At 40.1% G+C, this 21,054-nt stretch overlaps 1 protein-coding gene across 1 annotated transcript in view; it reads left to right on the top strand.

The window, feature by feature from the left end:
* LOC126184789 (argininosuccinate synthase) overlaps positions 1-21,054 on the top strand; it is a 207,364-nt gene that overhangs the window by 133,189 nt on the left and 53,121 nt on the right. The window contains exons 5-6 of the mRNA XM_049927362.1: positions 1,679-1,824; positions 19,705-19,826. Coding sequence (XP_049783319.1) covers positions 1,679-1,824; positions 19,705-19,826 — 268 coding nt within the window. The remainder of the gene's footprint in view (positions 1-1,678; positions 1,825-19,704; positions 19,827-21,054) is intronic.

The raw sequence follows: 21,054 nt of genomic DNA, 5'->3' as shown, positions 1-21,054 counted from the left end.
GCTTTATGTAAAGCGGTTAATGAAAACCCTGTAACAGCCCAAGTTAATCCCCATCAACACGCAAGTCGCCGAAGTGGCGTCAGTTCGAAAGACTTTCAACAGGCGAACGGTCTACCCGACGGGAGGCCCTAGCCACACGGCATTTCCATTTCCAACAGGGTAACTGCAGTTAGTAACACCATGCATTCAGTTAAATGTCCCTAATGTTGTTTAGAAAGATGCAAAATGTTTATTTTTTTGATACTTTAACACCTCATTTATGCATTCCTTCAAAAATGAATTTTTTAGATACAATTTTTTATGTAGAAAAGGGAAAACAAGTGTTTGTAAGGAGCAGTGAACGTAATAACGCCAACTTGAAATTCTCTCACATTTATGACACCCGACGTCCCATACATTAGCAAAAATGAGAATGGAGTACAATTGTAACCGATAATGGAAGTTATACATTCAACAGTTATGGAAACAATGCAAGATTTGAGCATATAACGAACTTCTAATTCAGTCACTTTAGGTTCAGCACAGCGATCTTCGAACAGTGTACACAGACATGATTTTTTTACAGATCCATTATCATATATTTCAACGATACCATGTTTTATGTTGTGTGCACTGAATGCAATCCTTCTCTCCTTTTGTCGTAGAAGTAGCCGCCACAATCACCGCTGGATAGACCCTTATTGCAGGAATTGGAGGGCGCTTTGATTGAGGTTTCCTTGCCAGAATTTGCAAGACAAGATGCTGATGCTGCTAATGAATCCGTATTAAACTACTCTCTTTTGAGAACTGTTGCTTTGGATTACGGCCATGTTTCCTAGGTGGCGTCTTCCATTCATCCTTGTTCAGCCAGTCTCGAAGAATTCTTCGTGGGTTGTTAAATGTCCTTGAAGCCACCGCAACAGTAATTCCAGATCTAACTGCTTGAATTTCCTTTCGTAGATCCTCGGTAGTCCACTTTATATGAAGATTTGGACAGGGTTTACCGATATCATCGCCTAGGTGAGAAAAATACAGAAATAGTGTTATTAACTGCAGATGTCTTATTAATCTTTTTGCCAAATGCATTGAAAAAATATTTAAATATTTTGAGATCTATTTATATGCTTCAATACACGACAGAACTTATTATTTTCATCACATAGTAATCGAAACATTAAATGAGAATAACGTTAGAAATTTATACGTATCTCCTTTATCTCACGGAAAACATTCAGTGCCAATAGAAAGCAAACTTCCAGCACGCAACCTCACTCTGACAGCTGTCCGATTCTCACTGAGGTTGCTGTTGTGGAAGTGCACCGTTTGTTATTTGTTACTTACACGATGCTACCACCATGGGAATCTTCCCAAACTAGCTTTTAAACTACACACAGCCTTAAAACCTGCGTTGTTATTACCTTCAGTTACCCTTTGTTCTTTAGTGCTGTACTCACGAATACCATAAACGTTTCAACTGCTGTTTTGCAGTAGGTCTCCGCTTATAAACAGCGTATTTAAATCGAGAGCGACAAAAATTCAGACAATTCGAGTAAGTAATTACAGAATACGCTCGACTTTCCTTCACTACTCTCCTTTACGTGATTGAAACGAACGACTTTTATAATGTAGAAGATGTGAATGAAATGCTTTTTTTCATAATTTTCTGCGTTACTCCAACATCAATCATTTCATTTTACAGATACTGGCTCCTTGGAGAATAAAGGAGTTTACAGACAAGTTCCAGGGAAGACAAGATTTGCTACAGTACGCTGCTGCAAATAACATTCCAGTATCAGCCACAAAGGAAGCACCGTGGAGCATGGACGCAAACCTAATGCACATCAGGTATGTTGCATATTGATTGTCCGATAAGCTTCAGAAAGCAATTATTCACTCTATGAACACAATTAAGTTGCATTACTGACACATGCTGTTACCTCATCACATAGCGTGGTAAATTGCCTCTCAGGAGGCTAGATAATTAATTTCATCGTATTAGACATACAATGCTTATGACATTTGATATAAGAGAGCGAAAAAATTCTACATAACTTCATGTTATCACGAGGACGAGAACGGTAACACACGGACGAAGTGAACACTCTCAAGATGCGATGAGAAACAACTGTTTCGCATTTGTATAAAGTTATTTTGAATACGCAGCTATATTAAACATCTTTTATTACAGTCACCTTTGATCTCTCATGAAAACCACACATTGCATGTTGTACCACCATACAGCGAGACCTTCAGGGGTGGTGGTCCAGATTGCTGTACACATCGGTACCTCTAATACCCAGTAGCACGTCCTCTTGCATTATTGCATGCCTGTAGTCATCGTGACGTACTATCCACAAGTTCATCAAGGCACTGTTGGTCCAGATTGTAACACTCCTCAACGGCGATCCCTCAGAGTAGTTGGTGGCTCACGTCGTCAATAAACAGCCCTTTTCAATCTATCCCAGGCATGTTTGATAGGGTTCATGTCTAGAGAACATGCTGGCCACTCTAGTCGAGCGATGTCGTTATCCTGAAGGAAGTCATTCAAAAGATGTGCACGATGAGGGCGCGAATTGTCGTCCATGAAGACGAATGCCTCGCCAATATGCTGCCGATATGGTTACATTATCGGTCGGAGGATGGCATTCAGTATCGTACAGCCGTTACGGCGTCTTCCATGACCACCAGCGGCGTACGTCAGTCCCACATAATACTACTCCAAAACAGCAGGGAATCTCCACCTAAGGCGTTCAACGTGACCAGGTTGCCTCCAAACACGTCTCCGACGATTGTCTGGTGGAAGGCATATGTGACACTTATCGGTGAAGAGAACGTGATGCCAATCCTGCGCGGTCCATTCGGCATGTTTTTGCGCCCATCTGTATCGCGCTGCATGGTGTCGTGATTGCAAAGATGGAGCTCGCCATGGACGTCAGGAGTGAAGTTGCGCATCATGAAGTCTGTTGCACGCAGTTTGAGTCGTAACACGACATCCTGTGGCTGCACGAAAAGCATTATTCAACATGGTGGCGTTGTTATCAGGGCTCCTCCCAGCAATAATCCGTAGGTAGCGGTCATCCACTGCTGTAGTAGCCCTTGGTGGGCCTGAGCGAGGCATGTCATCGACAGTTCCTGTTTCTCTGTATCTCCTCCATGTCCGAAAAACATCGCTTTGGTTCACTCCGAGACGCCAGGGCACTTCTCTTGTTAAGGGTCCTTCCTGTCACAAAGTAACAATGCGGACGCGATCGAACCGCGTTATTGACCGTCTAGGCACGGTTGAACTACAGACAACACGAGCCGTGCACCTCCTTTCTGGTGGCATGACTGGAACTGATCGGCTGTCGGATCCCCTCCATCTGATAGGCGCTTCTTATGCATCGTTGTTTACATCTTTGGGCGGGCTTAGTGACATCTCTGACCAGGCAAAGCGACTGTGTCTGTGATACAATATTCACAGGAAACGTCTATCTTCAGGGGTTCTGGGAACCGGGGTGATGCAAAACTTTTTTTTATGTGTGTACATAGATCATCTTCACGGCATTTAAAAAATATCACACATTAACTGCGTATCATGTAACTCTGAGGTTCCACATACATCGTAGCTAATTTTTTCTGTGGTCCTGTGTTGTAGACCCTTTACTGTCGATACTTCATGGAAATTAAGTCATAAGCATAGAACTACAGTGAATATGAACGCTGATTAATGATAAATGGTGACCATTTATTAATAATGAAAGATGCGTTTCTGTTATGTTTGCCACCTGGTGTGTCCCTGTATTGCATAGAATGTATCAGAGGTTGATGCAATTTCGGGCTCCATAGTAAGTGATCAGTACTGCCCAACGCCACTATGGAACAGACCATGCAGGTTAGCACAGACCATGGACGGACGTTTCGACCGAAGGAAGATTGAAATGCAGCATTTCGTATATATCAAAGTCAATAAAGATAACAGCTCAGATGGACAAGGATGGTGCATGGAATCGGCCACGACCTTATTCAACGAACCCTCTCACCATTTATACCAAACATCGTTTATTGACATCATTTACTAACCTGTATGTGACAATTCTGGAGTTACTGTCTTCCAAAACACTTATTTCAGTACTATATTAGTCCACTGTATCTTGTTAACTTTATGCAGTTCTTTCCCTATGTAATCATACTTACAACATAAATAAAATTTCCAGTACGAATGTAAGTCATAACACTTCGTAGACTGCTTTGATCACAGAAAGCGCTGATCAAAACTCAGCCACAGAAACGCCGTGTTCTAAAAAATATAGCATCTATGAATGTAGAAAACAAATGTTCTTGGTCGAAGGATTAATTTTTTCGTAGGTCTTGCTTATATTTTCTTATAGATTGTAGCATTTCCTGTTTAAATTGTTCAAATGGTTCAAATGGCTCTGAGCACTATGGGACTCAACATCTTAGGTCATAAGTCCCCTAGAACTTAGAACTACTTAAACCTAACTAACCTAAGGACATCACACACACCCATGCCCGAGGCAGGATTCGAACCTGCGACCGTAGCAGTCTCGCGGTTCCGGACTGCAGCGCCAGAACCGCTAGACCACCGCGGCCGGCGTTTAAATTGTTACTTAAGTGACATAATTTATGGTGCTCTTTCCTTGTGTTCCTGTCTGCCATTATTTATTTGTTATGTGTATATATTAATGAGAAATTAATAATTTCATAAACATTTAAGCACAGTTTTTCAGTAAAATGTTTCTGGGTGTTTGACTGCGTCATTTGTGATTAAACTACCTACGTTTTGACTACTAGTACAGGTAGTCTTCATGAGGGTGAGTGATGAGAACTGCCTGCAATAGTAAACGAAACGTTGCTAGGTTTATCACATATGACGCGATCACACCAAAAATAATGTTATTGAAACAGACTACAGTCGTGAAAGTCTACAGTGTTATATTGAAGTAAACTTCAGTATTAGATAAAAACAACAAACAAAGTAAGATTATTTGTTTCTTTAGCACATAAGCTAAGAACTTTACAAGAAGATTCTACATTGCATTGTAATCATTTTACTTTTTTATGAATTTTCGTACTTCTTAATTCCAGGAAGCTTATGAATATTATGTGACTCATAACAGATCCTGAACTTAAAATACTAGCGTATCGGAATGCTTGTTTGTATTAAATTGCCTCTATTTATGTCGTCAGTATATTTTTTATTATTTTATATTTCCATTCGATTTTAATTTTCTATAAAGTATTTTACATCCTGAAGATTTGCAAATCAGCTTCTTTTTCTTTATTTCTTTGCTTCTTTACAATCGTTAGTAGTACTTTTTTCTACACTGACGAATTTGTATTGATTTTTTTAATCTTCTTTCTCACACTGAAGCGTACATCAACAGAGGCTTAACTCATTCATTTATTCTTGAAGAGTACTCTAAAAGAATTTCAGTTTTCTCTTGAGTATATTTTTCTTTATTTCTGGAAATCGTTTTACATATTTCATGTGTCCTGTTCTACTTAGCTGTAATGTTTGATTGTACATTACACAGTATTTCATATGAAAGGACGTTGTTGTCCTTAAATCCTACAACACTCATAAGCTGGGTATTGTATCACTTGATTTCCTTCTTTGTAAAGAAAAATTGTAGGAATTGGTATTGAAATTCTGTTATGTGCAGTAGACTACTCATTTACGTTTCTTTCACAGTTACGTCTTTATGTAAACTATTTTTAGACACTGTAATCTGCTGCAAATTTCATCACACAAGTAAGTAATAATCTGAAAACTCTTTGAATGAAGCACATAACATGCTAAATCATCTGTGAATAAACGATAAATATTGTCTTGCACGAGTGGAGTTTCGATAAAAATTAGTTCAATATAACATGTTTTATCAGCTTGCTACAATGAAAACGTTTCACTGTTTTTTAAATTTAAGAGTATCTGTCAAATTTGTCCAGAATTTTATTGTTTCTATATCTACACGCATATTGCGTAATTTTGTTTGGTGAAATTGTTTCATTCGGAGCATTTTGAAATGTTGTACTGTTTTTCCGAAATGATCTGTTCTTTTATAAGGAAATATTAGTTACGTCAGTGTTTTCATGTCTAAGCCACGTTACTTTATTTTATCGATCTGTTGGTTGTTTGTAATTCTTCAGCTAATATGCTACTTATGTCACTTGCACATAATTTTAATATTATATATTAACAGAGGTACCCAAAAAACCGGAATTATTTTTTAAAAGCTACATATTTTCAAATTGTTTGCAAGACAATCTAATCCCCTTCAAAATACTCTCCATTGGAACCAATACATTCGTCCCACCGCTTCTTCCATTGTTCGAAACATTTTTTGTAGTTATCATTAGAAAGGGCTGACAGCTCCTCCCTCGTTTTTTTCTTGACCTCTTCAATGTTGTCAAATCGGTGTCCTTTCATGCCCTTTCCATGTGTAGAAATAAGAAAAAGTCGCACGGAGTCAGGTCAGGCGAGTAAGGTGCTTGGGGCATCGGAACCATGCCATTTTTATCGAGAAACTGTCTAGCAGAGATGGCCGTGTGTGCAGGTGCACTGTCGTGGTGCCAGCAACCCTTTTCATTCCCAAATGTTCCGCTAAGATTCGCTGAACCGAGCTCCGGGATAACCCACTAATCTCTCACAGTTGATCAAATGTCTGTCAACTGTCTGTGAGCACAAGATCTCGAATTTTTTCGTCGATTCGGGCAGTTGATGGCCGTCCAGAACGAGGTTTGTCATCAGTCGATATTTCGCCATTTTTAAATCCAGCAAATCACTCGTACACTTGAGTTTTTCCCATAACATCATCATGGTAAACTGTTTGAGATATTAAAACAGTTTCAGCAGCATTTTATCGACTAGAAAACAAAATTTCACAGCTGCACGTTGTTCACTTAAACTTGCCGTCATAAAAAACGAAACAAGAACAAAACAGAACTAGCAAAAACAATCACTGCATATGAACAGAACAAGCCAGGTCGACAACGCAGCTGGCACTGAACTGGCAACGAGCTGCGTTATACAAGCCTAGCGGCAGAAATGCGTTCATGCGTACTTCACAAGCTTCGTTCGCAGCAATGTAATTCTTCAGCTACTGTGCTGTTTATATCACTTCCATATAATTTTAATATTTTATCAGTTGTAGTGATTATATGCTTTTATGCCTGGAAACTTGTAGATGCATTTGAAAAATCTCTTTTTTTTTACATTTTTTGGTTTTCGCGTGACGCTCCCTTAGGTTTCCTCCAAATCCTTATTTTTCTTTCATGTTTTTCTAATGTTGTCGGAAAAAAAAATTATCTGCCACTGATTGTACTGTGCCGGCCGCTGTGGCGGAACGGTTCTAGGCGCTTCGGTCCAGAAGCGCGCGGCTGCTACGGCCGCAGGTTCGAATCCTGCCTCGGGCATGGATGTGTATGGTGTCCTTAGGTTAGTCAGGTTTAAGTAGTTTTAAGTCTAGGGGCTGATGACCTCAGATGTTAACTTTCATAGTGCTTCGAGCCATTTGAATCTTTTTTTATTGTACTGGAAAGAACTTGTCTTAAAAATGGCGTCTGTAGCGGAAGTGCGTTCCAACCAGACACCTCTCACGGAGTTTCTTTTGCCGGAAAACCAAAGCATCGCAGAATGTCTACGGAGACCTGACAGTGAACAAAAGCACGGTGAGTCGTTGGGCTAGGCGTGTTATCATCGCAACAAGGTCGCAAAAACCTGTCCGACCTCCCGCGTGCTGGTCGGCCGCACACAGCTGTGACTCCTACACTGTTGGAATTTGCGTACACTCATTCGAGGTGATCGAAGGATCACAATCAAACACCTCGCTGCACAACTGAGCAAAACATTGGCTGTGACGTGGACCAGTTGAGTGGTACCGTCCGGGCATACAGGCCATCCCACTAAGGTGGGGTAAGGCCGCCGAATTGAACGGAGATTATACTGAAAAATAGGGTTTTGTGTTCAAAAGAGTGGTTAATAATATGGTTTGTTGGAACCCTGAATAAAACCAACCTGCTTTAGGAACAAACTGTGTTGCATTGCTTTTCAACGCCCCTCGTGTATGTGTAAGGAATGGAGCAGTCGAAGGTCTCGTGATGCAGCAGAAAGAGGTTACAGTTTGTGACCGTCATCTGTGTGGTGACTGCTCGGAACTTCGAGGCGCCTGGCGTGGGGAGTGGCGCCTTCTGGTGTACACGTATGACCGTGTACACAGCTATTCGTTTATGTGAATTTGTTGGTTCATTCAAACAGCCACTGACAGAATTCGTTGTTGACTGACACGGTTAAATAACATTCATTTGAGATGACGACTGAAGGTAGAATCCTATAACGCCCGTCGTGCAATGAAGACGTGTTTCCAAAGTGTTGCTACTGTCTTTTGTAAATCTACTCTCGACTGTATAATCGTTCGAGGAAACCATTATTTATCTTAAAACGCGCCTCTGTAGGATCCGTAAGCAAAATAAAAAGTGTTGAACGGCAACGGACTAGTGGCACTTCGAAAAGCGCAACTGTCTTCAGCGAACAGCTTGCTAATATAGATCTTCCTGGCAGATTAAAACTCTGTACCAGACCTGCACTCGAATGCAAATTTTGTATTTTCCCATCGACGATTTGCCAATGGATCCATCCAAGTGTAGGTCACAGGACGGCTCAAAATTTCCGTCTGCCCATATTTCTCCACTAAAGCTGAAATTATAGTCAGTGTGTGATGCGTTCTCGAATTTCTCCGTTGGTGAAATGTTGATTGCATATGTAAAAGCATCCTGGTTCGAATCCCGTCTATTTGATTTTAAATCTAAGAGCCAGGTCTTTTACCACGCCGCTCGAATGGCAACAGTAAACATCTCAGCGTAACATAATTATAATATTTTGATAAAAAAAAGTAAAATAGGAGCTGTCTGACGTTTGCGTGAAGTTCAGTAGACTAAAGCGTACCCTTTGTAAGGCTGACACGAAATTTACACGTATTTCATGCTATGTTATAAGTGACAAATTCACAATGACATGCTAGTTTAAGCTACGCTACCTGATCAAAATTATCCGGACACTCTATGTGATACAGAATCGACTAGTAGATGTCACGAGAGGTATAAAAGGTGGCGGGGAGTATCGTGTTGTCATAGAGAAGCAGTAACGACAAAATGGGTCAGTCAGAAGACTCAGTGACTTCGAATGTGGGCTGGATGTCACCCGAGTAACAAATCAGTCAGGGACATTTCAATCCTCCTAAATCTGTCCAGGTCGACTGTTAGCGATGTGACTGTATGGTGGAAACGGGAAGGGAAAACACAGGTATACGGAGACCAGGCAGACGTGATGTATTGACGGACAGGGACCGTCGAGCATTACAGGTGGTGGCTGTAAAAACTGGAAACCACTCGTGAGTTCCAAAGCGCTGCCATCAGCCTAGCTAACACAATGCACGTAGGGAGTTAAAAACAATCCGGTACATTGGTGGAGCACCCCTCAAAGCAACACATTTCTGTAGCGACACTTGGTGCGGAGTGAAGAACGACGCCACGGACAGTGGGTGACTGGAAGCAAGCGATGAGTCACCTCTACCCTGCAGCAACCCGGGGGAAGGGTTAGAGAACGTCACCCGCCATCATGCGTAGTGCCAACGGTGAAGAACAGACGAAGCGGTTTTACAGCACGGGCGGGTTTTTCGTGATTAGGGTGCGATCCCGTTATTCCAATTAAGAAAACGTTAAATGCAGAAGAATATGAATACATTTTATACTATTGCATGCTGTGTACGTTAGAGGAACAGCCTGGAGGCGATTACTGTATCAGCATAATGTACCCTGTCATAAAACAGCATCTGTGAGGCAATTTAAATGCAGTGGCCAGCCCAGAGTCCCATACAGACGTATGACACAAGTGACACCCAATCACCTGACCACGTTTGAAGTCCGTGAGTTCCGCGGAGTGCCCCATTCTACTCTCTCGCAATGTCTAATGACTACTGAGGTCGCTGATATGGAGTACCTGGCAGCAGGTGGCAGCACAATGCACCTAATATGAAAAAGTATTTTTTGGGGGTATTCGGGTACTTTTGATCACATAGTGTATGTAAAGCACATATTTTCAGTAGGCTCATAACTCTTAGAGCAAAAACGTAGGATTTAAAACCTATGTTGTGGGCGTTTCTTCTGAAAGCTTCTATTTACTGTAACAATACTTTAAACCCAGGTAACTGTTTTACATTAATTTAATCTACGAAAATGACAAGAACCATAGATAATTTATTTATTTATTTGATTTGTTTATTTAACCTGGTCTTACATCAAACTAGGGTTTATATATACAGTGCCAACGGCCTTGGCGCAGTGGTAACAACGGTTCCCGTCGGATCACTGAAGTTATGCGCTGTCTGCCTTGGGTTGCACTCGGATGAGTCACCATCCGGGTCTGCCGAGTGCTTTGGGCAAGCAGCGTGCACTCAGCCCTTGTGAGGCCAATTGAAGAGGTACTTGACTGAGAAGACACCGGTCACGAAAATTGACGACGACTGGGAGAGCGGTGGTCTGACAACATGCCCATTCTCATCTGGTGACGCCTAAGGACTGAGGATGACAAGGCGGCCGCTCGATACAGCTGGGCATTCGAGGCCTGTTCGGACGGTGTTTATTTGTTCATACACACACACAGTATAATTTTTACATCATAGTTACCTAAGGTATGATATTTTTAATATGACAAATAGCGCCGGCCGGGGTGGCCGCAGTTGTTCGCAGTTCCACTAATTTCTGTTTCACATTGTCTCTTTCAGTCTAACAGCATAACATACCAAAATAATAATAACACATCAAAAAAGTTTTGCATCACCTCGGTTCCGAGTGTTCCGGAACCTGTACAGAAAATTGGAATAGATATCAATATAAATATCATTACCGTCCTTTTATTGCTCATGAAAACCACACATTGCGTGTTGTACCACCATACAACGAGACCTTCAGAGGTTGTGGTCCAGATGACTGTACACACCAGTACCTCTAATAGCCAGTAGCACGACCTCTTACACTGACGCATGCCTGTATTCATAGTGGCATACTATCCACTAGTTAATCAAGGCACTGTTGGTCCAGATTGTCCCTCTCCTTAACGGCGATTCGGCGTAGATCCCTCAGAGTGGTTGGTGGGTCACGTCGTCCATAAACAGCCCTTTTCAATTTATTTATTTATTTACACGTCAAGTGCCATAGGAACAAATTTAGGAGCAAATCTCCAAGGTCATGGAATGTGTCAGTACATGAAATTACAACATAAAAGTGATAACAGATAAAAATAAAATGTTTATGAACCCGAGAAAAGTCAATCCATAAGTTTAAGTAAACGAAATGAACAATACAACAAGATAAGCTTAATTTTTCAAGGAACTCCTCGACAGAATAGAAGGAGTGACCCATGAGGAGTCGGCCAGAGTGGCCGAGCGGTTCTAGGCGCTACAGTCTGGAACCGCGCGACCGCTATGGTCGCAGGTTCGAATCCTGCCTCGGGCATAGATGTGTGGGATGTCCTTAGATTAGTTAGGCTTAAGTAGTTCTAGGGAACTAGGGAACTGATGACCTCAGAAGTTAAGTCCCATAGTGCTCAGAGCCATCTGAACCATTTGACAAATAGCGTTAAAATGATTTGAGTGTCTACAGTGACAGTGTGAATAAATAATGCCAACTATGAACTAACGTAGTTAATACTGGCAGTACTTGTACCATAGCTGCTACCGCTACTAGTGATGATGATGATGATGATGATGATGACAATAATAATAATGACGCTAATGATACTGGCAGATATAAAAATAATTTACAGGTGTACAAAATAAATGTTTACTGATATCGATAGTTCTGGGGAAAAGAAATTTAAGGAAACTGCTCCAACTAAGAATACTGGCAGACGAGGAGGATCTGGTTGGAAAGAAGGGTGTACAGGAGTAACGAGTGCGTACAGGGACAATAGTAGTCGTTATTGTTGCTTTACGAGATATGTCATTAACTGTCTTCTGAAGGTGGAGGCGTTATACAGTTCTCTAATTTAATGCGGTAGGTTATCCCAGAGTCGTCTTGCTGCTACTGAGAAGAATTTGGAGAAAGTGGCTTAACGATGGGTGGGACGGAACGGTGGGAATAGGTGTTTCTGCCACGTTGTTCAGATAAGAGAGTTAAGGCTGAGTAGTGATATAAAAGACACTACTCGTTGATAAGACAGTGGGGAAGATAGATGGTATGAAAATCTCTGCGCTTGTCTGGACGCAGCCTTGATAGCTGTGCATATGATTGTGAAATACGATCAAAAAGTCGAACATTACAGATATAACAGACAGGCGTTTATAACCAGCTCGAGGCGCAGTGTGCTTTCCAGAAAAAGACCTTGCCGTATAACATCGTGTAATTAATAATTGGAGGTATAGATGTTTATACACGTTTCTTTTTCAGGTCAAGAGATAAGAGCCTTTTATACTTTTGTAGGACGTAGAGGGATGCCGATGCCTTCCTGCATATTGCAGTTATGTGCTCAGTCCAACTTAAATTTTCATCTGTTATTACCCCTAGACTCTCTGAAAATGGCTCTGAGCACTATGGGACCACACATCTGAGGTCATCAGTCCCCTAGAACTACTTAACCTAACGAACCTAAGGACATCACACACATCCATGCCCTAGGCAGGATTCGAACCTGCGACCGTAGCGGTCGCGCAGTTCCAGACTGAAGCGCCTAGAGCCGCTCGGCCACAGCGGATGGTTCTACACTCTCTTCTGAGAGAAAGAAGTTGATATTTGTTCCATTAAGGGTTAAACATGGCAGGGATCTGTTCCATTAAGGGTTAAACACGGCGGAATTCACGATATTTCGGGCTAATGAGCGTAGAATGACCTACCAATACTGCTTGGGTTTTGGATGGGTTAAGCTTTAATCCTATATCCTTCGCCTACTTTTATAGTGCACGCAAGTCGGTACTGAGATTCTCGATTGCTGTTTTCAATACGTGTGGTATTTACGATAGGACAGATCATCTACATAGAATGAAAAGAGTGTAGGACTTAATACCAAACGCCTGGTACTACCTGTCCCCAGCGTGCCACACAGGATGCATTGCTGGTGAGACGTCAACCATTGCAATATACTTTGGGAGATATTTAGGTGATTTTCTATGCTATTCCGTTGTACTGACTGAAGTAAAAACGATTGTTTATATGCCTCGTAAGCGAACTGTTGGTGCTACTGATTCTACCTGACCCTAACCGCTCTGATTTGGGTTTTCCATGGTTTCCGAAAATATACCAGGTGAATACCGCGATGATCCCTACCAACACCCAACACCATTTCGTTTTATAGCCAGTTATTAAGATTTGTAAGTTTGTTCTTATACTGCATATTTATTATTATTATTATTATTGGTGAATTCTCCCCAGAAATGGAAGTTGTTAAGCAGATAACTCGATCAATTTTTCTTTGAGTTGTTCTTGTTCTTCCTATAGACTTTCATTTTTTCCCAAAAGGCTTGTTTACGCTCATCACACCACTTTGGTCTGTACTGTTTTTCTTTTGGTTGCTCCGATATAACTTCCCACTTGTTTACTTTGCGAGTGAATGTGTCTCTTTCTAGAGTGTCGGCTGGTCTTATCTTTGCAATATTTAGGTCCTTTCGAATTTCATCTGGCCAAGATGTGGAATTCTTAAGTGAGGTTACATAATCTATTATTCTCTTCGTCAATCGATATTCTGGTAGTCGTCTGAGATGACCAAAGAATTTCATTCGCTTTTTCATAATATTAATTTTGACGTTTCAAAACTATTCTGTTGTTTTAATTGACTGTAGCGTATAACCCTCTTGGGTATGTCTTCCTCCCAGAATTTTCCTGATGATCTTTCTCTCTTATTTTTGATGTCTTCAAATTGTTGTTTTCTGTTAAGGGTTAGTGTTTCACTTGCTTAGAGGATTGCTGGTTTTATGTCAATATTGTAGTGTCGAATCTTTTCCCCTCTTGACATTGATTTTTTATTGTAGAGGTTTTTAATTTATTGGAGGTCATGTTGCTGTGAGATTTTTTCAATACCTGTCCGTTCGATGAATTCTCAAAGGTATTTAAGGTATGGGCCCCTTTTGATTTTACCATACTTTGTTTTCGAGCTTGCAATTTCTGTTTCTGAACAAAAGAATTCTGTAAATAAGATATACACAACTGCAACCAGTCACTTTTTTCAATAATAATGCTTTATTACATTAACCGGTTTTCGAACCCTTTCAGGTTCATCTTCAGATGATTTCGGGAGGATCCGGGGAGTTACATCATTACTGGTATTAGCATAATGCTGGGTGCTGGTTCTATGGCAGAAACCAGCACCCAGCATTATGCTACTACCAGTAATGATGTAACTCCCCGGATCCTCCCGAAATCATCTGAAGATGAACCTGAAAGGGTTCGAAAACCGGTTAATGTAATAAGGCATTATTATTGAAAAAAGTGACTGGTTGCAGTTGTGTACATCTTATTTACATTAATATACAGTCACGGTTATAAAATATCCGTAATGGATAAACATAATCAAAAGAATTCTTACGGTATATTAATAATTTTTATTTATGGACCGTCTGACAGCAACTGAATAAAACACAATTTTAGTGCCATACGCGTTTCGCCTTTATTTTCTGCAAGGCATCATCAGTGGCCTGGAATATGTACATATGTTAGCTATTTTATTTACATTTTTGTCATTGTGCCTATAGGTTATAAACAGTTCTGGTGGTTGGTATTTCCTATTAAGTAGTAATGTTTAGAACTGTACTTACAGGTTGCGTGGACAATTTCCTACATATTTCGCTCCTGTTGCATTTTTGGTGTTGTTCTTCTTCTTATGAACGCCAATTTGCGGTTTTTTTCGCCATTCCACAACACTATGCACAGAACGCTTGTTTTAAAGCAATGTTTTGGTTTCTGTTGACGACTGTCAAATGTTTTTGCCAAAGATCGAATGTTATTGCCAAACTTATGAGTGTAACTATTGAAGTATCTGTGGTCTGTTCGTGTATACATTTGTGTGTGCGTTTGTGTGTGTGTGTGTGTGTGTGTGTGTGTGTGTGTGTGTGTGTGAGTGAGTGAGTGTTTTTTGGTGTGATATATATATATGTTTGTGCTGTGTGTGTGTGTGTGTGTGTGTGTGTGTGTGTGTGTGTGTGAGAGAGTGAGTGAGTGTTTTTTGGTGTGATATATTTTTTGTGCTGTGTGTGTGTATATTTTTATTCCCTGTGTGTGTGTGTGTGTGTGTGTGTGTGTGTGTGTGTGTGTGAGTGAGTGTTTTTTGGTGTGATATATATTTTTTGTGCTGTGTGTGTGTGTATATTTTTTTCCCTGTGTGTGTGTGTGTGTGTCTCCAGATGATGTGGGGAAGAGTTCTTTTTTATTATTATTATTATTTTTTTTTATTATGTTATCATTTCCTTTACTAAGTGTAGTAGGGAGCCTGTGCTGATGTGTGTTTGTTCATTTATCACATGTTTGTTTTCTGCTATGGATTTCTGGATGTGGAAGTTTTCTTGCATTTGTATAAGATGTTTGTCATGGTTGCTTATTCTCATTATTTTCATTTCTTGTTCCATGTTTGTAGGATGATGGTTATAGTGTTTTAAATGCTCTGCAAATGTGGAATGGTTTGTTTCATACTTCCAACATCTGATATGTTCTTTGTATCTTGTTTGAAAATTCCTGCATGTCATGCCTATGTATACTGCATCACAACTTTGACATTCAAGTTTATATATTCCTGATTGTTGGAATTTGTCTCTCTTGGTAGCTGGCTGGCTTAGGTGTGATTGAAGGGTTTGCCCAGGCTTATATGCTATTTTGAAGCCCTGTCTCTTTAGGATGTTTGCAACTATGTGTGTTAGTTTATGTGTGTAGGTCATGGTGTCCCATCTGGTTCTTTTCTGTGTGGTGTTGTCATTGTGTGTGTTTGTTGAGTGTGTTTGTAAGTTTTCAGCTTGTGAGTTCTTTTGTATTGTGGAACTGTTGTGTTTGTTTTTTATTTGTGTTTTTATTTTCTGATTGAGCTTGTGTACCACATGTGTGTCATACCCATTGTTCCTAGCTATTTGTATGATTGTACTCATTTCTTGTTCATAGTTTCTCTTGCTGAGTGGGATTCTGTTTAATCTATGTAACATGTGTCTTAGTGCTGCAAGTTTCTGGCTGTGGGGGTGGTTGGATGTGGAATGTATTATTGTGTCTGTGGCTGTTGGTTTTCTAAAGATGTTAAATGTATGTTTACCATTTTCTTTTTTAATTGTAATGTCAAGAAAATTTATTTGATTTTCTTTTTCTTTTTCAAGTGTGAATTTTATGTTCTGATGAGCTTTGTTTATTTCTGAATGGAGTTCATCTATTTTTTCACTTGGCTCATCTACCAGACAAATAATGTCATCCATGTATCTGTACCAATATATGATTTTGAAACTTTCATTTGTGGTTATCTTATCAAATATCTGATTTTCTAGGTGACTGATGAAAATGTTTGCTAGTGTTCCTGATATTGGGGATCCCATGGGCAGTCCATCAGTTTGTAGATAATATTCTTTCTCAAACTGAAAATAGTTTTGTTCAGTTGTCAGTCTGAGCATATCTGTTATTTCTTTTATTGCGTCTGTGGTGAGGTTGCTGTGGTATGAAAGATTTTGTTCTATGATTTCTATTGTTTCTGTGATAGGGATGGAGGTATACATATTTTCTATATCGAATGAAATCAGTGATGCTGTGTGTGGTACCTGTATGTTCTGTATGTTTTCTATTAGGTTTCCTGTGTTTATCACTGTTCTGTTGTTTTCTACTTTATAGTGTTTTGTAACTAACTTTTGGAGGTGTTTGGCTATGCGGTATGTTGGGGCTTTCTTGAAGTTGATAACAGCTCTCATTGGCATTCCGTCTTTATGTACTTTCGGTTGACTGCGGAGTGTTGGTGCTTGTGGGTTTTTCTGTGTTAAGTAGTATTTCTGTTTGTCTGTGAGTGTGTGTTCAATGTTTTTCAGTGTTCGTTTCACATTTGCCTGGAATCGTGTAGTTGGATCTGACTTCAGTTTTTGTATGGCGTTGGTGTTTATGTATTCCTTGGTTTTTGTGATGTATTGCTCTTTATCCATGAGTACTGTTACATTTCCCTTGTCTGCTCTTGTTATTAATACGTTATTGTCTGTTAACTTTTGTTTTAACCTTTTCATAGTAACTGCTTCTGTTTGGTTGTTCTTATTGTGTGTCTGCTGTGTTTGTTTTATTATGCCTTTTATTTCTTCTTTTACTAGTTCTCTCGTCAGTCCTATGTTTATTTCACAATTATTTTGTTGTTCTTCACGTGTAAGGATGTTTTCGGTTTCTACTATGAGATTTTCTATGTATTGATTGTTCACTTTGCTATTGGTGCAGTGTTTCAAACCTTTTTCCAAGAGCATTTTTTCATTTTCGTGTAGTTCTGTCTCTGTTAGGTTAACTAAGCGTGGGTGGAATGTGTGTTGGTTCCACATTTGCAGAGCATTTAAAACACTATAACCATCATCCTACAAACATGGAACAAGAAATGAAAATAATGAGAATACGCAACCATGACAAACATCTTATACAAATGGAAGAAAATTTCCACATCCAGAAAGCCATAGCAGAAAACAAACATGTGATAAATGAACAAACACACATCAGCACAGGCTCCCTACTACACTTAGTAAAGGAAATGATAACATAATAATAATAAAAAATAATAATAAAAAAATGAAATAAAAAACTCTTCCCCACATCATCTGGAGACACACACACACACACACACACACACACACACACACACAGGGAAAAAAAATATACACACACATACAGCACAAAAAATATATATCACACCAAAAAACACTCACTCTCTCTCTCACACACACAACACACACACACACACACACACACACAGACTCACACACACACACACACACACACACAGCACAAACATATATATATCACACCAAAAAACACACACACACACACACACACACACACACACACACACACACAAACGCACACACAAATGTATACACGAACAGACCACAGATACTTCAATAGTTACACTCATAAGTTTGGCAATAACATTCGATCTTTGGCAAAAACATTTGACAGTCGTCAACAGAAACCAAAACATTGCTTTAAAACAAGCGTTCTGTGCATAGTGTTGTGGAATGGCGAAAAAAACCGCAAATTGGCGTTCATAAAAGAAGAACAACACCAAAAATGCAACAGGAGCGAAATATGTAGGAAATTGTCCACGCAACCTGTAAGTACAGTTCTAAACATTACTACTTAATAGGAAATACCAACCACCAGAACTGTTTATAACCTATAGGCACAATGACAAAAATGTAAATAAAATAGCTAACATATGTACATATTCCAGGCCACTGATGATGCCTTGCAGAAAATAAAGGCGAAACGCGTATGGCACTAAAATTGTGTTTTATTCAGTTGCTGTCAGACGGTCCATAAATAAAAATTATTAATATACCGTAATATTGCGCGCAACTGAGGAGGACAGGACTATAAAAGTTGAAGATGTCAAAAGAATTTTGTTTTCTCAAATAAAATTTGTAAATCTACTTTTTCTGCACACTCTTTGAGTATTTCCAGCTGTTTTACTGCAGTCTGCTCACCATCTGCTAGTATCACCAGGTCCTCCGCAAATTCAAGATATGGTATGTACAGGTTGTTCTGTCAATGCCCAGTCGGATTGGCTTCCAAACCCCACATTTCTTGAGTTCTTTCTCCCATTCTTCCATAACTTTGTCTAGAACTAAGTTGAACAGAATATGAGAGAGTCCATCACCTTGTCTCACACCTGTTTGAATGCCGAAGGGTTCTGAGATCTCCCCCATAAATTTTACTTTAGATTTAGTGCCAATTAGTGTTTGTTTTATGATTTCTCGTGTTTTGGGAGCTAATCCCCTCTCTTCTAAAATTTGGAATAGTGAGGGCCTGTCTACTGAAACTTATGCTTTTTTGAAATATACAAATGTGCACACTACAGGTTTTTGTCTGAGAGCTCGCATTTTGAGTATCATTTTGAGGTTGAAAATTTGCTCCGGACATGATCTGTTCCGTCTAAATCCTGCTTGATATACACCTACTTTGGGTTCTAATTGCTATTGTGTTCTATTCAAGAGACAAGCTGATACAATGTTGTAGGTGACTGGTAATAGAGAGATCGCCTATAGTTGTTTACATCTGATTTATTACCTTTTTTACGTAGTGGATGAATCAGAGCAATCTTCCAGTCATCTGGGATTTTTTCGGTTTGCTAGATGTTTTAGATTATTTGAGTAATTTCTTTGACCGAATTTGGACCTAAATTTTTCAAGAGTTCTGCTATAATTCCGTCCTCCCCTAATGCTTTATTGCTTTTAAGTTTCTTGATGTGCGCATAAATTTTTCTTATGTTGCAGGTGACGAATTTTGTGGTGAGATTTCTGGTTGCTCTTTCGGGAATCTCTCTTTGGGTTCTGGACAACTGCATATTTATTATTATTATTATTATTATTATTATTTAGTTGCTTCCAATGTTATCTTTATTAAGAAAATCCAGGTTTTATGATTTTATTTGGCTTTCTTGTAAACTATTCTGGATATTTTATGAAATATTCTACGCAACCGTGTCATCCACGCAACTTAATAAGTAAATAACTAAACACACCCGGCCTCCTGCTGCAGCTACGAGTCGGGCATCCTGGAGAACCCTGCACAGCCGGCACCGCCTGAGCTCTTCCAGATGACCATGGATCCCAGGAGTTCGCCGGACTCGCCTTGTCGCCTGCAGATAGATTTCCAAAACGGTAAGCCAATTAAAGCGCAATATACAGACATTTCTTCGTCTGTACAAGCTGCAGCAACACTGATCGTAAGCACCATCCCCCCAAAATGTTTAACCATCATTCATGTGTCCTCGAATCTCTTTTTGACTGCAAACATTCGCGAGTAAATACAAAAATAATGCTGAAAGAACTCGAAGATACAATCAAAAGTAAAATAAAGATACAAAAACGTTGTATCTACTTCTTTGGTTCTGACTGCTACGTTGGCTACGATTTAAACTCATTGAATAGGGTAGCTAAAAACGTGTTGACAACATTATATTTCGCTTATATGGACTTCTTTACCAACTAGTATCATTTGCTGTGGAAGGAGCGTCCGATGAACCTGGTGCGTTCATGTACAGGGTGCAACTAAATACCTTTTACAGACGTTGAGAACTTGTAGTGGGGACCGAGACGGTTAAGTTTAGCGTATGAACTCGTGTTCGGCAATGTACCGTTTTCCCGATACACGTAAAATACAACAGGGTATTATGTACAGTGCGTTATTGACCGATCATCTGATGTTCCGTGCCCGCTACAGATCTGTTCGTATGCCATTCAGATAACTTCGTGACCTGCCCAGAGATCGTCTTGACCAAGGATTTGGGCAACAGTAGATAAGTCGTGATGACCCGATTGCTCGGGCTGCACGTTCTCCCGACTCGAACCCGCTAGACTACCGCCTGTGGGCTCACATGAAATCCTCGGTTTACGAGACTCCTGTGGCATCCGAGGGCGACCTACTGGCGCGGGTTATAGCTGCGGTGGATGCTGTAGGACCAGACACTTGTGATCGTGTACACCAAAACATGGTACGAACGTATCGTACCTGTGGTGATATAAGTGGTCGTCACATCGAGACCTACTTGTAAGTGGACCCAGGCGACAAGCAGCAGGAGTCAGAGAGCGACGAGTGTTGTGGTATTCTCCGTGCAGTGGGAAAACGGTATGTTTCCGGACATGCTAAACTTAACCGTCTTGGTTTCTCACTACGAGCCCTCTACGTCTGTAAAGGGAATTTAGTTACACCCTGTATATACAGGATGTCCCAGGAGAAATGGTCAATATTTAGGGATGTATGCACGAACGATCACAGAAGCAAAAAACTCTAGTAAACATTGACTCTAAAATTCATACCTTAAGAGCTATGAACATCTTCGCTACCTTAAACACATCTCTTCTACTGAAGAGCTGGGCACTTTTTTCT

This window comes from Schistocerca cancellata, chromosome 4 (assembly GCF_023864275.1).
Source record: "Schistocerca cancellata isolate TAMUIC-IGC-003103 chromosome 4, iqSchCanc2.1, whole genome shotgun sequence".
Lineage (NCBI taxonomy): Eukaryota > Metazoa > Arthropoda > Insecta > Orthoptera > Acrididae > Schistocerca > Schistocerca cancellata.
This window is presented reverse-complemented; position numbering and strand designations above follow the sequence as displayed.